This window comes from Corvus hawaiiensis, chromosome 6 (genome assembly GCF_020740725.1).
Source record: "Corvus hawaiiensis isolate bCorHaw1 chromosome 6, bCorHaw1.pri.cur, whole genome shotgun sequence".
Classification (NCBI taxonomy): Eukaryota; Metazoa; Chordata; class Aves; order Passeriformes; family Corvidae; genus Corvus; species Corvus hawaiiensis.
This window is the reverse complement of record NC_063218.1, coordinates 61,593,295-61,606,686: the sequence shown is the minus strand read 5'-3', so window position 1 is coordinate 61,606,686 and position 13,392 is coordinate 61,593,295. Positions and strand designations below refer to the sequence as shown.

The 13,392-nt window shown below is 44.3% G+C and overlaps 1 protein-coding gene across 8 annotated transcripts in view; it reads left to right on the top strand.

Annotated features, from left to right (window-relative positions):
* Positions 1–7,590: 7,590 nt before the first annotated feature.
* The window catches only part of ANO5 (anoctamin 5), a 55,696-nt gene continuing 49,894 nt past the window's right edge, over positions 7,591–13,392 (top strand). For all 8 annotated transcript variants that reach the window (XM_048306882.1, XM_048306881.1, XM_048306876.1 and 5 more), the window contains exon 1: positions 7,591–7,750. In XM_048306882.1, the coding sequence (XP_048162839.1) occupies positions 7,609–7,750 (142 nt within the window). In that variant the 5' untranslated portion in view covers positions 7,591–7,608. The remainder of the gene's footprint in view (positions 7,751–13,392) is intronic.

Below are 13,392 nucleotides of genomic sequence, written 5' to 3'. Positions count from 1 at the left end.
CAAGTCATTAAAAGCTGTGTACAAGAAATTATGGTTAACAAAAATTTACTTGTGATGACAGAATCTTTGTGTGTATCTCATATGCAACTGCAGGTTTTTCGTTCTCTTGTACTTTTATGGAATCTTTATCACTCAGTTCTGCATTACTGTCTAAGGTATTACTGCACACTGAACTGAACTGATTTTATTAATATTTTTGCTACAGCTGCTGAGCTCCCCGCATCATTTCAGTGCTCTGGCTTTCACACATCGGCCTCCTTTACTCACTCTACAATCCTCTGTGTTAAAAAAATAACGTAATTTGACTTTATTTTATCTATTTATCACGTTGGGATAACCAACAGACAACAGATTAAAACGAAAATGAAGCATGAGATGTCAGCATCCCTATTGTCACAGGAGAAAAGACTATCACCACCAGAGGGCAATAAACCCTGAGAAAGCAAATTGACTATAAAAGGACAAGTGAAAATATTGATGATTTCACCAGAAGGACACAGGAATTTATTAAGATGATGCAATTTCTTAACATTGTCATTTAAGTGCCAGAACTGATGCAGTGGCCTTTTCCTAACCCCACCCGATTCGGTAACCTGTTCTGTGAGTTTACCTATCAGTGCACAGTCCATTAAAATTAAACGCTGAACTTCACTCATGTAGTTTAGGAGTAGTATAGCAAAATCAATGGAACTATGTCCATGGCGATATGACGAGAGCAAAGTATCAAGCCTCACACTTTGTTAGTGAACAGATTTTGTACATATTCAACCATCCTTAAGAATCTCTCTACCAGCAAGAAACAGATTATTTCTCTCCACTCCCCAAAACACATAAAAGTATTTTTTTCTTGTAGGATTACTTTTTTTTTTTTTTTTTTGGGGGGGGGGGGGGTGGGAAGGGGCACGACGGGTGGTTTGGTTTTTGTTTTGGGGGGGTTGGTTTGGTTTGGGGGGTTGTTGGGTTTTTTTGGTGGGGTCTTTTGGGAGGGCTGTTTGGTTTTGGTTTGGGTGGTTTTTTTTTTTTTGGGGGGGGGGGGGTGGTTTCTTTGAATTATCGCTTTAAGAAGGCTTTGATGGCGGCTGTAAACCACGCTATCCAGTTAAGGGAATGTAACTGCGAGATTAAGAACTAAAATGCCTGTCTGTTCCCGAAAGGGGATCCAGGCTGCTGTTAAGGTTTCCTTGATGTCCAGCAGCTCCCTCCGAGCCGCTGCTGCTCACGCAGAAGGCACACAGCGGTCCCTGCGTCTCCGCCTTTGCTCGCCCCGCGGTCAGCACGGCTGGGACGCGGCTCGGCTGAGCTGGGACCACGCCCGTGCGCTTTCCTTGGCCTGGGGACAGTGCAAACCGAGTACTTGAGTTTAGTTCTGCTATTGTCAATGTGTAGTAACTGGCCAAGAAAAACACGTGTCTGTAAAGTCATCTGTTTGTTTAGACAGCATAGGTGCTTATGGCTGTCTGCACTGCATTCCGCAATTTCAGCTGACTGAAACGTGAAGACATAGAAAAAAATGTAGTGACTAATGATGAACTTTTGCATGCTTAGTTAAACTTTTTACTTCCTTTAAGAAGTGCTGGCACTCTGCCGCCTCTCAGCACAGTTCTTTATGACACTCCCTTTCCGTTTCCTGATGGCTGTTAAGGGCTATGCGGTAGCAGGCACAAAGGATCAGCTGTCTCTCAATTCACAAATTCACATGCCCATCAGCAAGCCTTGCTGTATTTCTGAGCCCCTGACCATGGTGTTCAAGCAGCCAGGTTTCCCTGAGGAACCGTGTGTAATGGGAAGAAAGAGTCAGATCTCAAACAGCCACTGAGTAATGTGCAGGAAGAGTTTGTGGAGCAGAGACTGAAACACTGACAAGCTGCCATCTCCATTGGGCTTTCTCTTCCGACAGTGGCTATTACATTATTTTCTTTGCAGCAGCAACCTCCACAGGTGAGCACACAGAACCTCATCCATCCCTGTCTCCTGCCAAGTTGGCTGCTCCCTCCCCACACCTACAGCAGCCCACTGCCTGGTGTGGCAGCCTGACATCAGGAGAGGCTGATCCCCTTCACTCACAGTAGTTGTCCTGTGCTCTCCCACTTTAACTGATGTTATTGCCTAGATGTGTTTGTTTTGCACGGCCTGGCTTTTTGGTAGGGGAGGGGGGCCACAGAGGTGGCTGCTGGAAGCTTACACCACGTCCAGCAAAACCAATCCCTGATGGCTCTGAAGATAGACATGCCGCTGGCCAAGGCTGGCCCAATTAGAGATGACGGTAATGCCTCTGTGATAACATTTTTAAGAAAAAAAAATTGAAACAAAGTGGGGGCACAGTTTGAATTAGATAAAGAGAAGGGGAGGATGTGAGAACATGTGAGGGAAACTACATGGAGACACCAAGGTCAGTGGAGAAGGAGGGGGAAGAGGTGCTCCAGGCACCAGAGCTGAGATTCCTCTGCAGGCTGTGGTCAGGACCATGGTGAAGCAGCCGTGCCCCTGCAGCCCATGGGCATCCACGCAGGATGCAGAGATCCACCCGCAGCCCGTGGGGGAGGTGCCCACGCCGGAGCAGGTGGATGCCTGGAGGAGGCTGTGATCCAGTGGGAGACCTGGTGGAGAGAGAGGGCCCCTGCCCCCAGGCTGGAGCAGCCTGTCCTTGGAGCACTGCACCCCGTGGAAGAGTGACCCACACCACAGCAGTTTTGGGAGGACTGTGTGCCCATGGGAGGGACTCACATTGCAGCAGTTTTGGCAGGACTGCTGCTCGTGAGATTGGAGCCACATTGGAGAAGTTCACAGAGAACTGTCTCCTGTGGGAAGGGACCCCACGGTCTCACAGGGGAAGGACTTCTCTCCCTGAGCAGTGGAAGATCTCAGGTGACGAACTGACCAAAACCCCCATTCCCTGTCTCCTGCGCTGTCAGTGGGAAGGAGGGAGGGGTTTGGGGTAAAAAAAAGGCGGTTTTAAGGGCATATTTTACTTCTCATTATCCTCATCTGATTTTGTTAGCAATAAATTCACTTTATACTTCTAAGTTGAGCCTGTTTTGCCCTTTGAGTACTTTCTCCCATTCCTTATCTCAATTCATGAAGCTTTCATTAATTTTTTTTCTCTCCTTTGCCCAGCTGTGGCAGGGGAGGGTGAGCAAGCGACTTTCATGGGTGCCTGTCATTTGGCCAGTGTTAAACCATGATAATTTTTTGTGAGAGGTAGCAGGAGCAATGTCTGCATTCTGCATGAAAAAACTGTCGTGGTTTGACAAGGACAGGCTGCTCCAGCTTGGAAGCAGGAGCCCTCTCTCTCCACCATGTCTCACTGGATCACAGCCTCCTCCAGGCATCCACCTGCTCCGGCGTGGGCACCTCCCCCACGGGCTGTGGGTGGATCTCTGCATCCTGCTCGGATGCCCATGGGCTGCAGGGGCACGGCTGCTTCACCATGGTCCTGACCACAGCCTGCAGAGGAATCTCAGCTCTGGTGCCTGGAGCACCTCTTCCCCCTCCTTCTCCACTGACCTTGGTGTCTCCATTGTTGTTTTCCCTCACATGTTCTCACCTCCTCCCCTTCTCTGGCTAGGAGAAAAACTGTGCCCCACTTTGTTTTGATTTCTTCTTAAATCTGTCATCACAGAGGCATTACCATCCTCTCTAATTGGGCCAGCCTTGGCCAGTGGCGTGTCCATCTTCAGAGGCAGCAGGGACTGGCTCTGCTGGACATGGTGGAAGCTTCCAGCAGCTTCTCACAGAAGCCACCTCTGTGGCCCCCCTGCTATCAAAAAACAGGCCGTGCAAAACAAGCACACTAGGATATAGAAACTGTGTGCCCTGTGCATTAAAAATAATCCACACCACAACCCCCAAAACACAACAACAAAAAACCCAATAAAAAACTGCAAAACAAACAAAAAATATACCCACAGACAAACAAAAAAATCCCACCAAACCCCAAAAATAAGTGAATGGCAGTTTGGGCTATTATAATGATAGATTTGGGTACCTAACTTCCATCTAAGTCCCACTTTACCTTTCTAAGCCTTTTCGGTATCAGGCCTTACAGGTGTCCAAATGATTAATCTCTTTCCAAATTATATTATTACTTATATTCTAAAGAGCTAATTGACAGGGAAACAAGTAAGTTAGCTCTTCAACTAGAAATCCTCAACAGCCTTTAACTGGTTGACAAAGCACACTCCTGAAAATATCAGAGGCAGCAACATTAGTTTCTGGGATGCACATGTGCTGAAATCTCACAACACAGCAAACACATCCATGGGGTTGTTCAGCTATCAGTGGAAAAAGAGCAGGCTGAGAAGGCTGGGAAGGAGACACACCACTTCCCTCTTTGCTCATGTCTCTGTTTCAAACTTATGTTTCAGTATTTCTGACTTGTATTCACAGTGTGATTTCAAAACTTACTAAATCTCTGAATATATATATAAAACTTGTTAAAGACCTTCTGAGACTCCAACATGGATATATGACATACATAGCAGAGGGAATCCTGAAAGCATAAGTTATTTGAACAACTTACAGGTAGGTCCACAAGTGGTAAATGCAAAAGCTGTATATATCAGATTCTTTCCTAGAGGACTGATTGTGGTGATGTGATGTTTTTATTGTATTTTGTATGTTCTTTGTACCCTAATGGTTCATCCCTACCTTCCCCACTACTACTCCCTACTACTCCCAGTTGGTCTGCCCCAGACCCAAGCTGTTCCCCCGGTGCTTCCAATATGGTTATCCCCTCCCCTTGTTCTGGCACCTTCCCTATCAATCACCCAAACCCCTCCCGGAGTTCTGGACTGTTCTGTGTCTGTCACCCAAGCCCTCCCTAATTACCCCTATATGGTCCCCGTCAGTCCCCTGAAACCCTGCCCCCTCGGGTACCGCCTCTCTTGGAAATCCCCTAAACCTGGACGCCCCATTGGGGCATGTGACCCTCTTCCCCTCCACCCCTCGAGACTATTGGTCCGTGTGAATGTCTATCCCGGTCCATATCCCTCCCCCAAAGACCCCTATTGGTCCCCTGTCAGGCCATCCCCACTGTAACACCTCCCTTTATAAGTTGTTGCACAGATCAGATCTGTGCTTGTGCTCCTTGGGGTCCCTTGAGGCAGTAGACCTGAAACTATATCCAAAGGCAAGCCTACCCGCAACTTTTTATCCTCTTCCTCGTCGGGGCTGCTGACAGCCACAGCACCTGGGGCTTCAGCTCCCCTGGGCAGAGCTTAACTCCAGAGGAGCAGCTTTAAAGCCTCGAGCCTTCGGCTGCTTCCCACTCCTGCCGCACACCGCAGGTGCTGGCCGGGCTGAAGAGAGCAGTCACTGCGACAACTGATAAAGAATGAATTTTTTTTTTTTAGAGCATCTAGCTGATAGACACAAAAGCTCAATTTTCCACATGATTTAAGACTCAGCTTATATTTTCAAAGATGCTCCCATGCCAAAAGTTTTAGACAACCCTCTAAATGGAATTTTAAAAGTTGGCATCCCATGTTGTATGTTAGAATTTTTTTTTAACAGCCTTGGGGTATTTACCTGAGACAACAATAGGCACTGAGATATCTTTGAAATCTTGTTCTCCAATCCCACCAGTTTTCTGTGTTTAATATTTTTTTTTAAATACGAAGGCCTAAAAATTATGCCTTGGAAAAGGCCAATCAATGGAAAGGAAGACTTTATAAGGGCTACAAACTACCTGCTGTCCTTCAGCACAAACAAAGGATTACTCTTGGCTGCTGAATATGCTAAGTGTATTCATTGCTAGCAATTTTGGTGATGCTTGCTACCTTTACCCACAGCCTTCTAGATATTTTATTATTTTTTGGTTTATGTATGCACTGTGTTAGAAATAGTGTTTGAACTCCAAAAGCAAAAATATTACAGTGTACCTGGCTACTGTATTAATATTTTAGGAATTAGATGGTCCTACCATTGCGTGGTTCCCCATCTCTTCCTTTATTTTGGTCTTACCTGTAGCTTGCAGTGATTTGTGGAACCGAAAATCCCAAAAAAACTCAAACCCACAAAATGATAATTTTGTTTAATAGGTTGACATAAGTCATGCATCACCTTATCAGCATTCCTTATTCAGAGTGAAACTGGAAGGTGGGAGGGGAAAAAAGGTGTGTGCCCTTGGAAAGAAGTGTGGTCCTAGATCACTTGGGCAAACTGTGAAACCACCGAGTCAGACAATGGCTGGTTTGACTCTGGATATGCAAGAAAATTCAATGCTGGTGTTGCACAGACCTCCTGTGCGCCGCCACAGATCCCTCATTGTGGAAGAGCATCCTTCTTGTCCCATCCCTACCACAGGCCACTGTGTAATTTGCACAAAGCCTCGACACACTATCAGCCTGTTCAATTACAGGGGTCAGTAAAATCTCCTTTGGCGTTCTGGCTGGGGTAGTTACACAGCTTTAGGTATGGTTGGGTTCACTGCTGGGTGGAGCTGGGAAGCACGAGCGTATAATTAGGAGGAAAACTGAGCAATGACCGTGGCAGTTCTTGCTGTTTCTGGCTCTTGTTGAATAGCAACTCTAATTGCATCTTCTGTGGGCATAAAAGCATTTATCCAAGATATGTACTGCTAGGAGGAAATTAAAGGCTTAGACATACAGCTCTTAAACGGAGCCTTGTGACCTGATGCACTGTATGCAGTCACAAGCTGTTTCAGGGCACCTTTTGGTGCGCCAAACCCAACTTCTTTGTTTCCACCATCCTGCATTGGGACATTAAAACCCCAACTAAACATTTTAGGCTTTGAAAAGCAACCAGACACATTTTTAGGTCTTGCTTCTGACTAAAAATACACTTCTTGAAGCAGTTAGGCTGCACAAATAAAGGCTTAGTTCTGTGTATAGATCCGAAAACAAGCACAGCAACTCAACTGACTGACTTGATTAACTTTTTATTAAGAATTCCATGAATTTTTATTGGTCATGAAAGTGGTGTTGTGTTACAGTTGCCCAAGTAACAAAACTCCCTGTCAGTTTGGTGCATAAAATGATTACTCAGGTAGCAAAAGATGAATATACAAAAAGTTAATTTGAAACTATGACTGAGTTTATATTAAGAAACAAAAAAAAATATTAAATACATGCGCTGAACAAAGATTGTTGGAAACTGTCTCAGATGATTGAAGGAAGTGATGAGAAGCTACGGCTGTTAGAGGCATGGCAATGGTAGCAGCTCCAGGAGTAGGGACAGCAGCTGTGCATGGAGCCTCACGAGTTAAGAGTTAAATTTCTTCATTACAGCTTTTATGGGGCTAAGTTTTGGGTTTGTTGATAACAGAGGGCTGGTTTAGATATTGCTGAGCAAGCAATGCTTGGGCAGCGTCCAGGTCCGTTCTGCTCCTGTGGGTGCACAAGCAGCTCGGGAGGGGACACAGTCGGCACAGCTGAGCCCACATCACGCATGTCATGGACCCTGCTCTCAGGCACACTGCGTAATTTTTGGGGTCGTCTCGTATAGGACCAGCCCATCCCTCGATCTCCTGCTCTTCCCCCCGCGGGCACGGCCCCGCTTGGGCCCCGAGGACCGCGCCCGCTCGGGGGCTGCTCCCGCGGCTCCCCCGCCCCGGTGCGCGGTGCCGCTCCGCCTCCGCGGGCAGTGCGCATGCATGAGGCGGCCGCCCAGCCCGTGAGTCACGGCTCCGCTGCACAGCCGCTCCCCAGCAGCAGCGGAAAGGCGGCCACCATGAACCGCTTGGGGAAGAAAGCAAATGAGACGCTCATCGAGATGGCTCTGTCGGCGGACGGTAGGAGAGGGCGGAAAAGGGGGATCGCGGCTCTGTTCCGCCTCTGCCCCCCGGGGTGCGGTAGCGCTTCCTGCCCAGCGGTGACTCGGGGCCCATGGAAGCGGCGCGGGTGGGAGGCAGCGGAGGCGAGCGTGGTGTGGGGCATTGGGGAGCTCTGGTTCCTCCCCAGGGTCTGCAGGCCGGCGTCTGTGAGATGGGGCTGATCGCGGATGAATCCTGACCCCTCCTGCATCGAGCTTTTAATTCTTCGGCTTCCACTTGAGAGCAAAACCACTTTTCCATGAGCATGATCAAACTATGATTAGATCTGTATAATCCCCAAATAAACCTTGAAAATGAAGCTTCTAACATCAGCACCCTGCCAAGAACAAAAGCTAGAGAACCCGCTTGATTTTTATCTTAAAAGACACAGCAGGTACAGATGTCCCTCTGCCGGACAGCAAACTTTCAGCCTCCGCCGAAGCACCAGCTGGGGTCGGGCGCTGCCTTCCAGCAGCTGAGGCTGCCCTTACAAGAAGGCTCAGAGCTGACCGGGTCACCTCACTTCGGAAGGTGTGAGCGCCCTTCTTCCCCCTCGCTCTCTACCAGATGCGCTGGTACCCTTCAGCTTTGGATAGACCCTGCGGCAGGGGATGTGTGGCCAGTGGATTCGTGTCAGGGCCTTGCTTTTTTGCTATAGCGAGGTTACTGTTTCCATTTCGTGTCAGTATGGTATGTCATTATTTATAATAAATGTGATCATATTAGGATTTTGTAAAATAACATGACACAAGTGTGTGTTTATCAGCACCTCACCTGGCAACGTGAATCAACAGTCAGATGTAAGAGAGCATGTTGATATTTTCAGAATGAAACTGTATAGATTTTTTTTTTTAAAAAAAAAAGGAGAATGCTGACCTAGAAAAAGATCTCTTTTTTTGGAAATAATGCTTTGCCATCAGTCCTAGACGTGAAAATCTTAAAGCAGGAAAGAAGCACAAAGTCCTTTTGTTGGCTTCTCAGGTTATATGTTCCCCCTCACAGCTTGACTACACTGTGTTTTTTAGAAAAACATATATAATGCCATTTAAAACACCATGAGCACTAGTGGCAAATCATGATTTTCAAAATATTTGGCAGTCTTGTTTCAGAGAGGTATGATGGCACTATTGACTGTGAAATTACCCAAAATAAGCTCTTTATAGTGACAGCAAGGAGGGGTGTCCGGCTGTGGGGAGGCAGGCATCCACAGCAAGTGTCAGACAAAGGTTTGCCCTCTCTGGGAAGGCCTGGTAGAGCTGGCAGGCTTCTTAGGAACTGGAGCAGATGGATATTACAGCCACTTGGCCAGCGATCCTATTCCAAAGGGGATGTGAGAGACCTGAGTCATCGCCCATCCCAGTGCCTGGGAGCAATGAAAAGTGTTTGGACTGAGCTGCTCTCTCCATGGGTTGTTCTTCTGAAGTACCTTGACACTAAAAAATATTTACAGAACACACAAAGTATTCCCATTTAGGGAATGATTCTATGAAGTCAGATTTGTAAACTTCATTCCACAGTATTCAGTTTTCCCATGAGCCTTGTGGTTTTTTAATAGTCATAAATAGTGAATATAAGGAAATTTGAGGAGTTCCAGTGTCCAAGGATGGTTAACGAGGATTTGCTGTACAGTAGCATGTAACTCTCCATACGAAATCATGTTCTAGTTCAGTTCAATATTGTTAACTCACCACTTTTCTAAAACAGAAACAAATTGCATATGGGCTTTTTAAAGTTTCTGTTAGTTTGTTCCCCAAAAGTCTCTCAAGGTTAAAAAACCCCCAAAACCTTCCTTAAATTATTGTTAAGAAAAGTTAACAGTATGCATATATTGCCAGCAGGACTTCTTGTAGATCCAAACACATGCTTTGTGCCTTTAAGGAAAAGCCTCCTAAGGCTCTAGATGTCTGATATGCTCAAGCAGGGCCTGTGTAAGTCAGTAGGAGCAAGGCAGGAGAGAAAATATCTGCTACTTTTTTCCTTAAAGACATGTTTGTATTTGGATAGTACCTGTTTATTTAATTCTGGTTTACTACTGCTTTTTATTTAACTTGAATGCTGGGAAACAGGTTGTGGGGATGCAAGACTGTACCAGCAGCAGAAAGTTTAACTTTAAGGCCTGTTTAGAGCCTGTGTGCCAGAACTCTTACCTTGAAGGAAGCTTTCTGACTTCCTGCTGAATTGCATCTGTGTGAGGTAAAAAATTCCTTTTTTGTGTGTGTGATTTTGCTTTCTGTTGGAAGGTGTCTGTCATTTACCTCAAATGTTAAAGTTTAAGAAAACTGAACTTGCAAAAATGGAATGTCAATATGAGAGGAAGAAGACTGCAATATGTTGCTAGGAATATTTATGTCTACGTTCACTTTCAGTATCTTTTTTTTCCCCAGCACGTTAATGCTACAGTAGCTGTGTTGCAGGATATATCCCAAGCCTGCCAGTCTTCTGGAAGCTTGCTTGTTGGCTCCATGCCATGATTTGAAGTATGCTGCCTTTATACACATGGCTCCTCTTCTAAAACTTCCAGGAGCCTGGTTTGCACTCAAAACGCTCTAAGCGATCTCAATTCAAAGGCTTACTTAGGCTGGTTGTCATCTTGCTTGTGTAACCTCTGAGAAAGGTGGAAAAACATCAGGGAAAGCTGATGGCATGACTTGCAAACTGCTTGTGCCAGTATGTTGGCATCTCGCAATACCTCAGCATTCAGGGCCAAATACTGCTGTCATTTAATAAAATGATACTTCACTTATTTGATCAGAATTCATACCAGTAACATAAAATACAGGCCTCTGTTCAAGACTACATCTGTCTCCAATTACTGTCGCAATGTATGTAGTAATTTCTGATCTATTTGTGGAAACATTGCATGGGATATCATGTTCCCACAGGGCTAAACCAAAGGGGTTGTTAAGAGGAAAGCTGTTTGGAAGTTTATTCCTAGGTAATGAAATAAAAGGTCCAAGAAATTTAGATAATAGTTCATAATATAAAAGGCAGGGGAAAAAATACTCTCTTAGACCAACCAATGTCTGTTTTCTGAGTGGAATTTCTTTAGTGGAGGCACAGTGTAAATACAGGTTGGTTATTGGAAGCTAAACCTCTTCATAACAGAAAACTCCTGTTTGTAGTAGGAAAACCTGCTTTTGGGAACTCATCCCAACAGCTTGCATCATATCAGTGTATAGCTGTGGTGATTATAATGCGAAAATTAAAACATCAAACCCAACTCCACTGCAGCTGTTAAATATGGATTTTTCTCCAAAGATTATGTCAGTTTAAAAAAAAAAATTGCTCTTGGGCAACATTTTCATTTTAGGTGAGAACCCTGCATATGAGATTAAACTCACTCTCTGCAGTTCGGTGAGTAGCAAAGGAGGCATTAAGTTCGATGCATGCCATTTAAACCCAGTAGCAATTATGTGGGATATTCAGGCCACATTTTGGGAAGCTGGGAAATACAGCTGGATTCATAGAATCGTTAAGGTTGGAAAAGACCTCTAAGATCCCTCAGGTGCAGAATTGAGTGATGGCCCTGCCATCACAGGTGAAAGCATTTTAGTCTCTTCGCAACAAGTGACTTACAATTTCACCTTTTTGCTGAGAAGATGAATGAAAATGCTCTGCAGCTGTCTCCCCCTCACGACAAGTCCTGGAGGAATGGTTTGGCTCAGTGGGGGGGGTCAGAGGTTCTGGATTGTGAATGCCAAATAAACACCAAGAAAGCCACCAGCCTCTCTTCTGGTGTAAGGCAGAGTTATATTCTTTTGGTGATTCCCTCTCCATCAGTTTGCAACTAAGGCACTGCCTGGTGTGCTGTTCTGAGGTGTTCCCTACAGAAATAAACTGATAAATGTATTATAAAATGGAAGTACACTTAAACCTTTGTGTACAAAGGCTGAATAATTACTGTGATACAAGGAAACACTAGGATAAGATATAAGGGCACTGCTGGAAATGTGCTTTTAAAATCGTGCTTGAGAACTGTTGGCATATAATTTGTGAAAAAAAACCCCAAACAACAAACAAAAACACCAAGAAAGCAAATACCACTGTCTTCATATTTAGTATCTTTAAACCAATGAGTTGCATATGCATGTGGCGGAGACAAATAGTCATCTAACCTAAATATGTCATCAAGAAGGTACAGGTAACGTAAAAATGGGATCAGATGTTAAGAGGCAAGGTAATAATGCAGTGAACTTTTGCACTAGTTTTTTATTGTGATCTGGGGGTTGAACCAAAGAGCAGTGTAATTACCAGGTTATATTTTCTTATCTTGCAGTAATTTTATTGTATTTGGTGATAGCTTTCCATGTGCATGTGTGTATAAATGCAGAAAGGGGAAGGAAGGTCCTTGAGCTGTATTGCTAGGGATAGTTCTTGCAATTATAACATAGTTATGGAAGGATTTGCAGTTATTTTTCAGGAATTATTTATTGATTAAACCTTGTGTGTGTGGTTACATATTGTGTAACACTGTGTATTTTGTTGTAACAATTATAACATTTTGTGTTAGATTAAACACTGTGGGAGGAGCTGAGTCTATTGGGATTTGTTTACTTGGATTATACTATATAGATGTGTGGTTTTCATCGAAACCTGAAGCTGTCAAAGCTGTGGTGTTCATGCCTTTGTTCCCCAGCGGCTCTCAGTGAGGACCAGTAGATGTGGTGAAGTTCCAAATGCTTTTTTTTAGGAAGTGAGTATATCTTTGCATGAAGTGCAGTCTTCTAACTGGAAATCCCAAGGGGATTCTCATCTTCTTTACTTGGCTTACAAGGGTAAATATGAAATTTGAGGCCTTTGGCAAGACAGCAGAACCCTAGCAAACCATATGGGCAGGACTCATGATGCAGATGGTTGTCCTTTCATTTTCTGCACTAGCCCTAAATTAGAAAGGCCCCTGTAGTTTGTTATTCAAAGGAATTGTCTTAACTGTTGTGTAGGAAATCAGAAAGTCTATGTTTGCACCATTTATAGTGTGCTAGAAATATACCATGCCAACAAGTAATGGCTAGCAGATGTGGTTTTCATGCCACTTGGTTCTTCAAACCACTTTGCCTACTTCAATTCTGTTAATTGACTGGTGCTTAAGTAAAAACTTTAAGCGATGGAAGCCATGGTCCATTGCCCTGATCATTTTCTTGATTGATAGGAACAGTTTCTCTTTGGGACCAGTATAGGAATTCCAAAGTTATTCCATCATTTTTTAAGTAATTTGGACAAAAATGCCAATTCTTGCAATTCTTGTAAATCTTACATTTGGTTATAAAACATCTTCCTATACTGGTATATTTTTATGTTGTTTAATGTGAGAAAATTAAATACCTGGTGAATACACTGGCAAAACTTCCAGTGATGCATTTCATTGGAAGCATAACCAGAAGAGTATTGAGTGAGGTAGAGCATAAAGGACCAGAAATTTTAAATTGGCCATCTGAAATTAAATATCTGGATAACATGAAACTGTGGAATATCACCAGAGGATAGTAAATTCGAGGTGATCTTAAAAAAATTTATTGCTATATTTGCATCATTAGTTTCCTAGTTTGTGTATTCCTTTTCAGTTACAACATCTATAAGAAGATCTCTCATTCAAGGGTAGTAATGTAATGTGTATGCACAGA